This window comes from Chanos chanos, chromosome 15, assembly GCF_902362185.1.
Source record: "Chanos chanos chromosome 15, fChaCha1.1, whole genome shotgun sequence".
Lineage (NCBI taxonomy): Eukaryota > Metazoa > Chordata > Actinopteri > Gonorynchiformes > Chanidae > Chanos > Chanos chanos.
In genome coordinates, this window is record NC_044509.1 from 13181666 (window position 1) to 13196301 (window position 14636).

General features: G+C 42.6%; 1 protein-coding gene across 1 annotated transcript in view; it reads left to right on the top strand.

Annotated features, from left to right (window-relative positions):
* Positions 1–452: 452 nt before the first annotated feature.
* The window catches only part of auts2a (activator of transcription and developmental regulator AUTS2 a), a 273349-nt gene continuing 259165 nt past the window's right edge, over positions 453–14636 (top strand). The window contains exon 1 of the mRNA XM_030792745.1: positions 453–725. Coding sequence (XP_030648605.1) covers positions 453–725 — 273 coding nt within the window. The remainder of the gene's footprint in view (positions 726–14636) is intronic.

The following is a 14636-nucleotide window of genomic DNA, read 5'->3' on the forward strand; positions in this document are numbered from 1 at the left end:
TGTCAGGACGTGTCAAGTGATAAACTCACCCACGTCACTTGAACCTTTTCACCAACTGGATTTGGAAAGCTATAATTAACAGTCAGTGGATTTTTTTTCTTTCCCCCCACTGTGGATATACTTCTGGAATCTAATGCCCGTTCCTGGTATCGTGCAAAGCCTCTTTGAATCTATAGACCCTGGATCTTGGATGATTACTCTGTTTTTCTTGGAGTACTTCCACTGAGTTTCAGCACACACACACAGTTGTCAGTGTTTTTCTTTTTTGTTCTTTTTTTTTTCTTTCTTTTTTTGGTGGTCGGAGCTTCAGCTTCTGGAAATCCTTTCTTATCTGTTGCCATCTATCAGCACTAGATTTGGGAAGAAGGAATCGTGAGGAAGTGCTTTACTGAGTGTTCATCTCTCTTTTTTTTTTCCTGGGGGGGGGGGGTTAGAGAGAGAGAGAGAGAGAGATGGATGGCCCACGGTCTAGTGGGATCCGTAAAAAGAGGAAGTCGAGGTCAGAGAGAGACCGGGAGAGGAGGTCTAATGGAAATAGGACCAACCATGTGAGGGGCACTGTGTTACGTTTCTCCTCAGATTCGGAGAGGGAGCACAGCACCAACCCCTCTTCCTCCTCCAGACCCCGGCCACCCAGAAGGAAGAGAAAAGAGTCTACCTCAGCCGAAGAGGACATCATCGATGGCTTTTCTATTTCTGGATTTATGACACTAGAGGCTTTAGAGGTAGGTAACTGACGTGACTTGTTCCCGTTGGCTTTTTTTTTTTTTTTTTATCTGTAAATATGTTTTTAGCATTTGACCCTCGTGTTTTGCCTCCTTTTTAATGGTTCGGCTCTAAATCATCAGATGCTCTCTGAAGAGACTGTCCTTATTGTTCCTCCCAGACTGTTCCTTCCCTATGTTCTTGGTCTGGTCTGGTTGTTGGCTCACGGTTGCATATTTGGTTGTTTTCTGTGTGATTCCACCAGATGTGGCTTTCACTGTGGTTGGGCTGCCAAAAAAAATCCGTTCCTTGGATCGCTGATGTAATGTTTTGCTGTGTTTACAGTCTGTTTTCAGTGTGCCAGATGAACGCTTAATGTGAAGCCTTTTACTGCGGAGTTTTGGAGGATTTGGTGAACTGAGCATAATTTAGAATTCATGTATAAGCAAAGCGTGCGTGCGTGCGTGTGTGTCATTTGTTTGTTTTACCTGAGGGTAATTCTCAGGAAGTTCAGTTTAATTTGATCTTCAATGAATGTTCTATGATTGTTTTGTTATTCTTTGTGAATCAAATATAAGTTACATTACAAGCATTGAAGAAATGAGCTCTGTACTTAGATTTTAGGCTTTACAGAGTTCAGGAGGAGTGATTTTAATTTAGTGTAAATATATTGAACAGATTTGTTTCCAACGGTGCGGTAAATCATAGACCATTCCATTTAGAATACCATTTAAGACTTAGCTCCACCAGTGATTCTTTTAAATTATGTGTACTGTTTGAAAGAAATATCCGAGCGTTTTATGTGATTAATGTTGCTTAATTTGATACAGAACCCGCTGCAAAGCCAAGAACACCTTTTAAATAGTTCAAGCCGTATTGAGTCAAACACTGTAACATAATTCAAAGTCTGAGCTGTAACAAGTCTCGCTCCTTTTTTTTTTCTTTCTTTTTTTTCCCCCTTTCTCTTCTCGTCCCCTGTGGATGCTACTGGATTGTGCAGTGTAATCTGTGAAGTGAGACCAACAGCAGGTTTTTTTTTTTTTTCCTGCTTTGAAGCATTTCAAGCTTCCTCAAGCTTTTCCCCTGATGGTGACATGCTAACGGCGTCAACCCCGGGCAGACATCTCGGCAGTGACATCCCATTCAGCACCGCTCACCATGCCGAAGCCCTCTTACACATGGCTTCCTCTGCCAGCTTGTACACCATGGTCCATTTAAAACTTCATAGAGCAAGGGTACCCGATCCTGCTCCTGGAGGACTGCTCAGCCACCACCAGTGTGTGTAATCCTCCATCCAATTCTAATGATTACGGTCTTAAACGAACCAGTGCTACTCCTTCTGGAATGGTAATCACTGAATTGAAGGAGAGTCAATGGATTTGGGGGGGGGGGGGGGGGGGGGGGTGGTATGGTATTTGGAGAAGCCCTTGGCTTTGAGAGAGAGAATTTATCCAGAGAATTACCTTTTGCAAACTATCCTGGTGTGCCATCTACCTGTCCTCTAAAACAATATCAGAGTTGTTAAGGATATGTCTGGGTGTAGTAATTATTAAGGTGCTTTTCCTCACATGCGGGTTGACTTAGTGTAAAATCCTGGATTGGGGTTTCGATGTCGCAGCCGAGGCAGGTGTGATGCAGTGACTTAAATCTGGGTGCGGTCTCACGGAATAATGTTTTTTCGAGGGAAGGGCCAATTCTCACCGCTCTCTCCCCTACATCCACATTTCCCCCTCCTAGCCGACCCTCCACCCCCATTCCATTCTCCTATAACTTCTCAGAGCAATGCTCTTTCCATTTTTCTGTGCCCCCCCAACCCCCACCACCCAACCCCTTCACTGGGCCTTTTACCCTAGACCCTTGATGGTTTCAATTTGAGAAGGAATTTCTCGTCAGTTTGCACAGCGGTTCACGCAAATTCGAAAAGGTGTTCCCGTCCGGCGCTCTGAAAATCAAAACGTTCCACTCGAGTCGCGCGCCTTCAGATGTCCTTTTATACGACAGAACCATCAGAGGGAAAAGGAGTGTATTAAGTGTGGCCATTGAGAGGCTGGAGACCTGGGAGACTTGTGTGTGTGTTAGAGCTCTTTTTAGAAATGACTGACTCATTGGTCTAGAGCTCCACCAATCCCATGACACGAACTATCCACAGTGTAATCCCTCCTCAGCCCTTTCTTTTTTTCTTTTTTTTTTAACGGTCCTTTCAGTCCAGTATTAGGATACTTAATGCATGCTCTCCTGCTGCTCCAACCATTTTGCATGATCATTGCATAATGGGCTTTAAGCTCAATTTGATTTGGACTGGTTGGCCCTCTTTTCCTTACCCTCTCATAGAAACTGATTTCTGGGTGAACAGACAGCATTTACTGAGTGTTGAACAATATCTCCCATGTAATTCCATGCAGACCTTCTTTTTGCTTCTGGTAGAGCAATAGCAGTGGAATGACACATCAGTGAAGTTTTCAGTAAAGACGATGAATTAAGCCTTAGTTCAGAGTAATTACTGTTTACAAAGTTCTCACGAAAAAAAAAAAGCTGTTTATGCTGGCATTTTTCCCCATTTTTTTCATGTTTTTGCATGATCTCAGCTCAAGTGTATCGTATAATGATAAATGCTATTAATAGTTGGATGCGAAGTCAAAACATTTTACGAGAGACAGACAAAGGGAAAAGAAGAACTCTTCTAAAACAGAAGCCATCGTTTCTTTTGCTTTGCCGTTGGTGTTTCATAGACGAAATGAGGTCACGTAGAAGGTAAGGAATTTCACGGTCCCTTGAGGCACATCTTGGATATCCGTCTGTCTTGATGCCAACAAAATATCAATACATTCCTGACAATTTGATACGGTCTACAGACGGATGACCTTACGTCTTTGTTTGCAGATAAACACCACCATTATGGGCAAATTTCCTAAAGGCAACAATAATACACCGCGTAGTGTTTGTGGCTAATTAGCTTTTCAATAAGAATGATTGAATACCAGCATATCAGTATGAGAGAACAACCTTTCCTCCCTCGCAATGTATTTCATATCTGTCACATATACATTCCTATATAATCTCCACTTTCTAAACGCCATCTCAGCATCCCTGGAGCGTTCGAGACAGAACAGCTATTGTACCTATGAATTTTTTCTTCAGACGTCTTTGTTTGAAGGAAAAAAAAAAGGCAAAAAGGAAAAGAGGGGGGAGGAGAAAGAGCAGAAGGGGTGAGAGAGAGAGAGAGAGAGAGAGAGAGAGAGAGAGGGAGGGAGAGAGGGAGGGATTGATTAAACACTTTACTGTGGAGAATATTGTGGAACTGAATCTATTGACATGTGCCTTGGCATTGTTTCAGACACTCTGAGTCGGTGACGGTGTAAAAAGAATGCAGATGCAACAGCGTCAGTCTGGGGAAGAGCGGTGTTCTTCTGTTAAGTTAACTGCTGTTTCTTTTCTTTTCTTTTCCTTTCTTTTCTTTTGGTGTAAAGGGCTATTCCTAAGAGTTTATTTTGGGTAGTTATCCTCGTTCTATTTGGTATGCTGGCAAATGAGCCCTTCTGCGTATGACAAATCTCTCTCTTTCTCTCTCTCTCTGTCTGTCTTTCTTTTTTTTTTTAAGTCCACAATTAATTTTCCACCCTCTAGCCTGCATTTATGTCTTGTCTTGGCAGAAACGGCAGACATTCATTTAGGCACATTTTTCACCTGTCAGAAAATGATAGATGATCTGTGTTAATATGGTACAGGAAAACCCAGTGACTGGCACATCAAATATGACATCCTGTCAGTTTTAGATGTGTTTAAAACCACGTCCGCGCCATATCTAATGCTCTTAGTAAACCTGAGCCGAGATTTTTTTTTTTTTTTTTTTGGAGACCTCTGGTTGCCATGGGAAAACATAAAATTTCAAGTCAAGTTGTTTCAATCATCGTCGTTAATGGATTTAGACTCCTCACTTCACCCTGCTGTTATGGAGATAAACATTATTTACCTTCCTAGAGAATGTTTATAGAATATTTATTTTTCTCCTCGTGACGGGCTAATACTGACAAAAAGCCAAGAACGCTGTGTGTTCCTTAATAAAACCATCAGTCATAATTGCTCAAGAGGAGTGACAGTTATAGGTTGGCTGATATTTAGCAAGCTTGAGTGTCGAATGTTTGAACTTCATTAGGCTGTCGGAACGTACAGACAGAAGTGTCAATATGGGGAAACCTGCAGACGTCCTAGTATTTGTGTCACTGTCTTCTGCCTCACATTCAGGTGACAAGAAACATGAGTTTGCCCTCAAGCACACACACACACACACACACTCTCACAGAGATGTGCACTAAACAAACAGCAGCTGTGGTAATATCCAGTAAGGAGCAAAATGGCTGTTAACCACAGTAAATGTTTGCTCTCATGTTTTAAATCTCTGGGAAGGAGCTCATTAATGGCCGTGAGGGTGTGTGGGGAGAGACCCCGCCGATCAGATAAAGCTCTCTCTCTCTCTCCCTCTCTCTCTCATCGTACAATTCGCTCCAAACTCTCCAAACATCTGTTCGTGGACACGCGCTGCCGCCTTTGTAGCTTTTAATTAGAAACGACAAAAATGGTTAAGACGTTAACAGTATTAACATCTTAGGTGTGGGGTGTGTGTTCGTACATCAGCATTATGGGCACTTCAGTGTTTGTGTTTGCGTCGGCGTGAATTTGCTTAGTGTGTGTATATTTGTTTCTTTTAAAGAGTGCTTTGTCACCTGACACCTCTTATTTTTCCATTTAAGCTACTGCTACAGAGTGACTGGTTCAGTTATGCACCACTTGAAAGAGTTACAGACGCTTTTTATTAATTTGCGATGCACTCAGACGACACCTTTTCTAGTTTTGTTTCACTTTCTTTAAGGGAAATTTGTCTTGTGTGTGTGTGTCTGTGTCTACTATTGCTGAAGCTGTTTAGGCCTCTCACTAAGATTAAACACCCGCCGCAGCTCCGACGCAAAGTGTTGAATTTTATTTTACAAAAAGAAAGCGGGGAAAAAAAGAATAAACAGTTGTTCTTGTTACATACACCAAGTACTCAATTACTACCAGGGTTGCAGTGTTGAGTGCCCCCTTGAAACAGATGGTTTAACTGACAATTCTTGCAAAAATCACAACTGAAATATGTGTTTACAGCCTGCTTTTTCTGCCAGAAGGATTTGATGCTTTCAAGTTTGGAATTCTTTTTGCTCTTTTAAATGCTTTTCAGTAAGCAGCACAAAGGCAGAGCAAACCAACAGACTTTTGCAAGTAATAAACACACAAGGCGACCACTCAGACAGTCTTGAGGTGAGGATGCATGATCTGCCTTGTCTAGGCAAATATCACAGACTGAGTTGGCATAACATAACCGTTCCTTTAATGTTGTTTGCTACAGATGGATCAGCATGAAAAAGCAATTTCAGCTGTGAAATCCGCGTCTTAGGGAAGCTTAATTTGTAAAGCGGACATTTTGTTGAACAACACCTTGTGTAAATGCTCACAATAAGCCGTGTTTACTCGGCAAGAATTGCGCTGCTGTCTTAGCCAAAGGGCTTGCCAAAGAACACTTGGATAAATGCGTGTGCAGTAGCTTGTAAAATTTAAGTCTCCCCGACACTCGTTAATGCAGTCCTCCGCAGCGAAAAAGATATAGTGCCACAACTTAACTGCTGTATTAGCACAGAGGCAAATTACATTTTTATTCAAATATAATTGGCTTGCCTAAGTAGGTTTATAATAATACATTTCACAGGTCCGTGTGTCACCATCTCGCAGGGCTCTGGTCGTTTTTCATTATCTGTCTTCCCCTTGTGCGTGTAGATGAGCTGGGGTAGTGAAAAAAAAGACAAATGTTTGCCGAAGCTGATTTGAAAATGCCGTCCCTGAAGAACGGGTCTGTCTGGAGAAGCTGGGCTCTGAAGCACTCTCTCCAGAGCAGTAATTGCCCTTGCGGTGCTGCGTCCCGCCGTTTTTAATGTCTCCCTCTTAGATGAGGCATTCACGTTGGTTTATAGCGGAATTGTTTATTTGTCTGGGTGGCATACGGGCAGATACTGTTTGGTAGGATCTGAAGTGCTTGCTCGGTGAAAGCTTTCCTTGATCGGTGTTTCAGTCCGAAGCGTAGCCACAGACGTTATTTCAGTGCTGGAGCAGTTCATTTATAGGAGTCTTATATGCAAGCTAGATATATTTATCTTTACCGTATTTGTTTTAAATCCATTAAACGGCCTCTTAGCCGCGACTCCGGTTCTAAAGCAGTTGCAAACAGGTCACAGTTCAAATCAGCATCTTTTCTCTCAGCATTCCCTTAAAATACTGAATGTTTATAACCAAACACATTTTAAGGATTAGATTTTGGTACCTCTCTTAAAGCCAGAATCTTACGAAGATAGTAAGTTTTCTTACGTTGGTTGTTCCGCTGAGGTTCCTCTATTACAAAATATTACAGCCTCAGTATTTTTTTTAAACCGTGCGTGTACGTGTATCATGCTCACCCTCAGCAGACATCTAAATAGAAGAAAACTACGTTTTACAATTTGAGCGTCTTTTAGCAGTTACGGCTGTTATTTTGCCGTTGAATGCATTTGCCTAATTAATTGTTAAAATAAATGAATCAGTCGCGTTAGGCGAAGCTTTGAATAATTGCTGAGGGTGCCGATTTGTAACATGCATTGTTGACTGGAGTGTGGGGTCAGGACGAAGCTCGGTGTGTGGTAATGTAATTAGGCTGAGATGGGGACGTGGAGAAAGGACTAGGATTAGGAACAAGGACATAATAACAGAATGCAGAATGAGTCATTGAACATGTGAATGCGGACAACACGCTGTATGCCAATATGGGCATTCACGCACAAAAATGGACTGTTTTTTTTTTTTTCAAAACCCGGGAAGTACGTCTTTAGTGATTGTAAAGCTGACGTGATATATGTACAATTTAAACATGATCGCTTTGCACCGTCTTGTTCTGAAAGTATAATTAGGGCCATGATTAGATGATGGATAATTAGAGGGTGTGTTTCATTTTTGACGGTTCACTGTTCACTAGCCACCGATCCCTCCATGGATGTCTAACACACACACGCACAGACACGTGTGTATGTGTGTGTGTGTGTGTGTATATATATATATATATATATATATATATATATATGGGTCATTGCACTATCTTGGATGGCTCTTGTCCTTTTCTGCTGAGCAAGCCAATAACTGCATTTCCACTCCGAGCATTTTACGAGGGTTTTTACTGAGTTAACTATCCTATGTAATAGTTTTTCACTCTGACAGGCTAGTATTATCAAGGCTTTCAGAGAACAAAAGAATGGATTGTCACAAAGGAAGAGATGCCAAAGATGTCATATTACAGCAAGAGAAGAGAAATACGAACACATGCCCTGAACAAACGAATAATCATCCACTCGCGGCAATCCGAACAGCGCTCAGCACCACACCTCTAACGTTTTCTCTTTTATCACACCACTTTCTCTCCATCTTGCATATGGGAATGTTGTTGTTTATTTCATCACTTAAAAGACAACTTCCTCTAAATGTTGTGTTCGTGTGGCTTGAATTATGCATTAGATGCATTTTGGAAGTGGAAGCCAGTCCCCTTGGTTAAAGCTTAATGAGGGGTTGGTGTTTCTAATGGGATGAGATTGCTTGGCAAGATGTTTTGTGTGCTAATTGAATTTCTGAACTGAAACAGTGAGGATGCCTGGACCTGCTTACGGATGGCAGTAATGATTGCTTTGTGTTTGGTGTGTGTGTTTGTGTGCGCGTGTGTGTGTGTGCGTGTGAGAGAGAGAGCGAGAGAAAGAGAGAAGGCGACACAGAAAGCGAGAGAGCGAGAGAGAAAGAGAAAGTGACTCGTTCCAGAATAGCAGATGGAGCTTGAGTTGATGTCCCCGGATTAAAGAGCAGCGTGCATATTGTGATCAACATGTGCTTCTTGGCTCATTATGCCCTGTTTGATAGTTGATGCAGTTTAATCCCAGCAAAGACATCCCAAATATAAGTAAATCGTTCATTCACCCCCTCTGGCAGTGTCGCAAAGAACAACGCTTTTCTATACAAAGATTTGAACGCATTAGAGTCGATTAAATTACTTTTTTTTTGGAAAGCGTGAGATCTTTGTATAAGATAAGATGGGGATCCTCGCTGCCCCTTCTGGTCGCCCAGCTCCTTCCGCGTTATCGTCACAACTCCAGATAACGCGGAGTGACATTTAAACAGCTGTAGTCAGTAGCTGTGTTTTGCTTTCTCGCTTGTTGTTTTTGGTTCAGTCCAATTCCCAGCTCCATTATTTGGGTGTTTGTGTGCTTCTGTGTACTTAAGTAATTTTGCCTGCCTTGTCACAACACACCATGCTTGCCTTCAGGCTGTCTGACTGTCAGCAGAGCCTGGTCTGCAGTTCCTCACGGCTTCTTACAGCAAAGACGCACACACACACACACACACACACACACACACACACACACACACTTGGCCAAGCCAAAAAGAACAGTGTGACTGATTCATTAGTCTACAGCCTTCTCAAAGACTTCTACATGTGACCCGGTCACCAGCTCCCCTCGGTCGCTCAAACCGCTATATTACTCTTGCCTTTCATTTCTTATCCTTCCTAACATAAAAATACAGACCTAACTCATTTCTCTTAATCTGTAAGAAACACCAAACCCCCCCCCCCCCCAAAAAAAAAACCCTACAGTGACTGAAAAGTTTGAGAAATATGTATTTAAAAATGTTAGTTGTGTCTCCCCTCCTCCGAGAAGATGTAGAGTGTGTTTTAATGTGGTCACCAAGGGTTAATTAAGTGTTTTAGTTATGGAGTTACTGTAAATTAAAAAGAGTTTCTGCCCAAACCCATTTATGATGCTTTAATATCTATTCCGTGGGGTAATATGCTTGATGGAATTTCTGCAGCCTTGTCACTACAACAGCGTTAAATATGATTGATTGAACGTCCCCCAGAGCTAATTAATTTTATTTTTGTTGAACCAAACGGACGCCGAGAAAGGAGAAGTAGCAGTTGTTTTTCTTTCTTTCTTTTTTCTTTGAGGACACTTTAAAATGTTACTATTCAGGCCTGTAATTGAGTTTACACTTTTGGCAACCCTTGCACATTGCACATATTCTCTCTCTCTCACACACACACACACACACACACACACACACACACACACTCACACCCTTCTCAGTGCAGTAGAGATGGATTTAGTTTTGCCTATTAATGATTTGATAGCTGGTGTGTGAGTACATGATGAGGGCCTGCGGGTGGTTTGAGTCACTGTTATCACGCAGAAAGCAGCCCTCATAATATAATAGTGTTTCTCACAATGCCTGTCTCTGCTACAGCTCTACCTTTTTCCTTTTTTTTTGGTAAACATTCAGAAAATTGTTAATCTGTTTCCCCCCCTTAACATACAAGCATATTATGGTCAGCAAGGCCATTCTGAAGTGCCCAGGTATACGTGTGTGTGTGTGTGTGTGTGTGTTGTAATTGAATACATTTGTATGGACCTCCCCCTCCCATTGCAGGTTTAAACCCACAGTGTTTGTCTGAGGCAGCTGAACCCGGTAGTGAGGAGAGGAGTGTTTGTTGCCGTGGAGTAGAACGGCTGGCTGGCCTCCCGTGTATTTTGTATGCTGGTAGAGTTTCACTTTGTTCTAGCACATGCACAGCAATTTTCAGTGATGGTGGGTAAAGTATAAGTAGATATTTGAGCACGCTCGAGTGTAATGGAGTGCATATTCGTTCCCACACAATGTGTATTTGATGTAAGAGTACACAGTAATTAACCTCGCGACCCTCCCTGCTCTTCTCTGTTTTCCAATGAGAGTTCACGGGTGTTCTCATCCCTTAACCATAACCACGGCGACAGGCAGACAGCCTACATGCTCCACAGCATAAAAAAAACTCTTATCAAGAAGATAAAACGTTCTTTTTCGTGTCATTGTACACAGCACATATCTTCACAGATCGAAACCTAGTGAAGTCCAGGTTAACTGATATCGTAGATGTTCAACTAAAGGCCAAATAATAAGATTTAGTGGATAAGACTGGGTCATAGTCTTTTATTTGGACATCCCATTGACCACTGAATATGAGGTCATTAGAGGTCATGTCTCTCATTGTGCCTAAAGGCTGACATTGTGTGGCTGTAAATGGGTGTTTGGGCCTCTCAGGCCACACAGAGCTGGGTCTTGTTTTAATGATGCCGATTTTTGGAGAGTGTTGATAGGTTATTGTGTAGTCCATGATATTACATACCCCTCTTTTGGCTCCTGTTATAGTGCTCGTCAGTATCTGTCATCCAGCTGCCCATAGATTTACTAATCCTATAGGACTTTCTACCAAATAGATTATAACAGAGAACTTATGTTGTGTTTGATTGGGCTATAGAACAGATGTGTAGTGTGTATGTGTGTGTGTGTGTGTGTGTGTGTTTCAGTCTTTGGTTAGTCATTTGCATGACGTGAGACAGGTATAGCAGCTCTGAGACATTGTCAGGGGAAAAAGCTGGAGCGACGCTGTGATGAGCTGATAACTGCAGGCTGACAGCACAAGCTGTTGCAGAATCGTGAGCATGAAAGTGTTTACTGATAGATGGAGGAAGACCGTTAACAGCTTCTAAAGCGTTCAAGCTGTACTGTTTTACACACACACACACACACACACACACACTTACACACACACACACACACACACACACACACACACAAAGGACCATTATCTAAACGGTTCACTGAAAGAAGCTGTGTGGATTCATTTGTTTGATTATGGTAGAGAACCTGTCTTGATTAACAAGCTCTTCTCTTTGAAGGAAAACACTCTGATGTCTGTAAAGATATATGCATATGCGACATAGCTCTCAGCAGAACCAACTGGGAACTGGGTTTACATTCCGATCTGCTCTTCTCTCTGTCTGTATATTTATGTATCCGTCTATCTGTCTGTCTATCTATGTTTTACCTAATACACACATTTTATCTAATACATACATCTATATTTTTCTTTTACTGGAGTGTGTTATTTACCCCAGGCTAATGGGCTGTGTCTTGAGAGATTAAAAAAAAAAGGATTTTTCCTCTCTCTATAGCCAATGCAATCAGTTCCAAGACAAGCCAGTGACATGTGTATGACACCTCCGCTAATAGAAAAAGTGCGTCCCCCGAGCCATTTATTCCGCTGGGCTGAAACACCTCACAGTGACAAAACAATAAAATGGATGTGATGCCATTCAAGTCATATCTAGTGAAGTGAGTAAGCCTAGAGTGTGTTTTAAATAAGGCCTGTGAATACCCAGCCCATATTATGCTAGTGTACACGAATGCAGTTCCGTGCTGTACACTGATTGGTAGAGCTACAGATACACTTACAGGGACTTGTGTTTTATCTTCTGGTGTATAGCACTCTGTCTGGGAGTATTTGAGTTCATTCTTTTCTCTTCCTCAGGTGGCTGGAAATATTGAACTCAAAATACCACCAGGACTAAATTAAGGAAAGAATGAATTAATAATAGCAGATGCCACTTGGACTTGGAGCTTAGCCCTGTGCATCCAGTGCTACAGCACAAACACACACACACACACTGCTCTACTCTGCTCTGCTCTGGTCTGGCTGCTCTAACAGTAGCGTGTGTGTGTGTGTGTGTGTGTGTGCTTGTCAACATCTCCACAGTGGCAGGTCTGTCAGCCGCTGAACCCTGTGGGGTGTGAGGCTTCAGCTCCGAACGGGGGAGGCGGAGGGGGGGAGGGGAGGGGAGAGGAGGCGAGGGGGAGCGGGTCAGGGCGGGGCGGGGCAGAGGCTCCATAAAGGAATGCTGCCACCACAGCCTCAGTCTAGGGGGGTCACCCGGAGCAGGCCGACCCTCCTCTTCTCCCCCCAGAGGGATTTCATGTGAAATGGAGCATTGATTGCATCAGCGCGCGGCCGGCGTAATGCATAATATTATTGCTTTCGCTAATCCTGCCCCTACTGAACAGGAGACGGGGCCAGTGGCTCACAAAAGGCAAAAGGGAGGGAAGGGAGTGAGGGGGTGGGGGGCGATGCAGAGGAGAAAAAGAGGAGGTGGAGGAGGAGGAGGAGGAGAAAAACGGCAAGCTGTGCTGTCTTGTCTGTTCAGCCACAGATCTGATTAGAGAGCTGTCTCTGCTGCTAATGAATAATTGAACATCTCCATTTCCAGGTGTAATTTTAACCTTGATGAAACGGGCACCCTCTGAAGGACCTGACACTTCTGCTTTTCCTTTTTTTTTTGGTCTCTCTGTATTGTTTCCATTTGAGGAAAATCTAGTCCTGTTCCCTTTTTTAGCCCACAAATGGTCCAAGAAAATACTTTTTTTTTTTTTTGGCATTACAGGTGCTCTCCATTGATATATTGTTTTCTTTTTGCTTTTTAAAGATTAAATCAAAGAATGACAGACGTTTTCTCATTATTTTGAAACAGCTTGGCGGTTTAAGTTGTCTTTTGGAACAGCTAAAATCAAAAAATGCGCCCGCTGCTCACCAAAAATGTTCTGATGGGATGATAAGATGTCGTTTTTAGGGAAGATTATTGTCTCAGGGATCACAGGATGTGTGGTGAGATCAGTTAGAAGAACAGTGTAACAGTTGTAGAGTAGGATTCTCTCAGGTGTTTTCATTTGGTGTCATTTCTCTCATGTTTTGGCAGTCTTATGGGAGCCGTGATGGAAGGTATGAATGCAGGTGATTTTAGATGATGAGGGAGTTTGTTGTGAGAATGATTGTAGTCTTGTCTTGCCTGCATTCAATTAGGAATGCTTAACATTGGTATGCTTATTGGGATTTATGAAATTTGATTATTTCACTTTGGGGGTTTTTGTGGATATTAATTTTATTGATTAAGCCATGCGTATGATAGCATTCCCAATTGTTTGTCCAATGACCAGCGGTCCCACATGCCACCAGCGACCACTGAAAAACACTGAAAAAAAAAAAACGGGTCTGAAATACGACTCTTACATATATACAAGTACTGTCTGCAGAGCTGCTGAAATATATGTTGCATTATAGTTCGACTTTTGCTCTCAGGCAACGTGTGAGATTTTAGAAATACAAAGCACATATTTTTTCGTTTGAACCCGGAGTCTTTTCTAGAGACTTCTATGACGGGCTGAGTCACGTCAGGAAGACTGCTGTGAGAGGGAAATTGGGCTTCGGGGCTTGGAGCCTGACACGGTGGGCTGGAGTTGTTAGAGCTTTGATTGACAAGCTGTAAGCGCGCTGCTCACAGGTCAAATGAAGGCTATTTAGATGTTTGCGTTAAATTTCTATTCCGAGCAGGAGATGTCAGAGGCGTTTGAAGCGATCTCCCATGCACTTGTCTCGCGTCAGAACGTCTTATCTTTTTGTGCTCGCTGTCATTGGTTAAATGGTCGCTTAATGTCTTCTTTCACAGTCTGTTCTTTATTTGGAGTGTGTGTGTGTGTGTGTGTGTGTGTGTGTGTGTGTGTGAGGAGATGTGCCAGCATTGCTGATGATAGGGGGCAGGCAGGTGGGCGAACCCCTTCCAGAGTGTCACGTTTTGGCTCTCTGCCAGCCAGCTTGATAGTCAGTCATCTCTCCCTGGCTAAAGCCCAGCCAGCAGTCACAGGCCACATCTCTGTGTGTGCTACCAGCAGCTATCGGAGCAGAGGCTGTCGCTTCAGCAGTCCATTCGCTCTTAGCTGCTAATGATATGTCCTGCCAAAAAAAACAAAAACAAAAAAACCCCAAAACCATTTGCACTTATTAATGTGGTGGGGTGTAAATATTTGCCGCATGAGAATCAAACACATGTAAATTTGTCTTCATCACACTTGATGACAATTTTACAGTTAACTCAGCTCACACTTGCCTGACTGTGTGTGTTTGCATGCGTGACTGTGTGAGAGAAAGAGTTTGTGTATTTATTTATTTATTTGTTTGTTTGTTTTTGCTTTAAAAA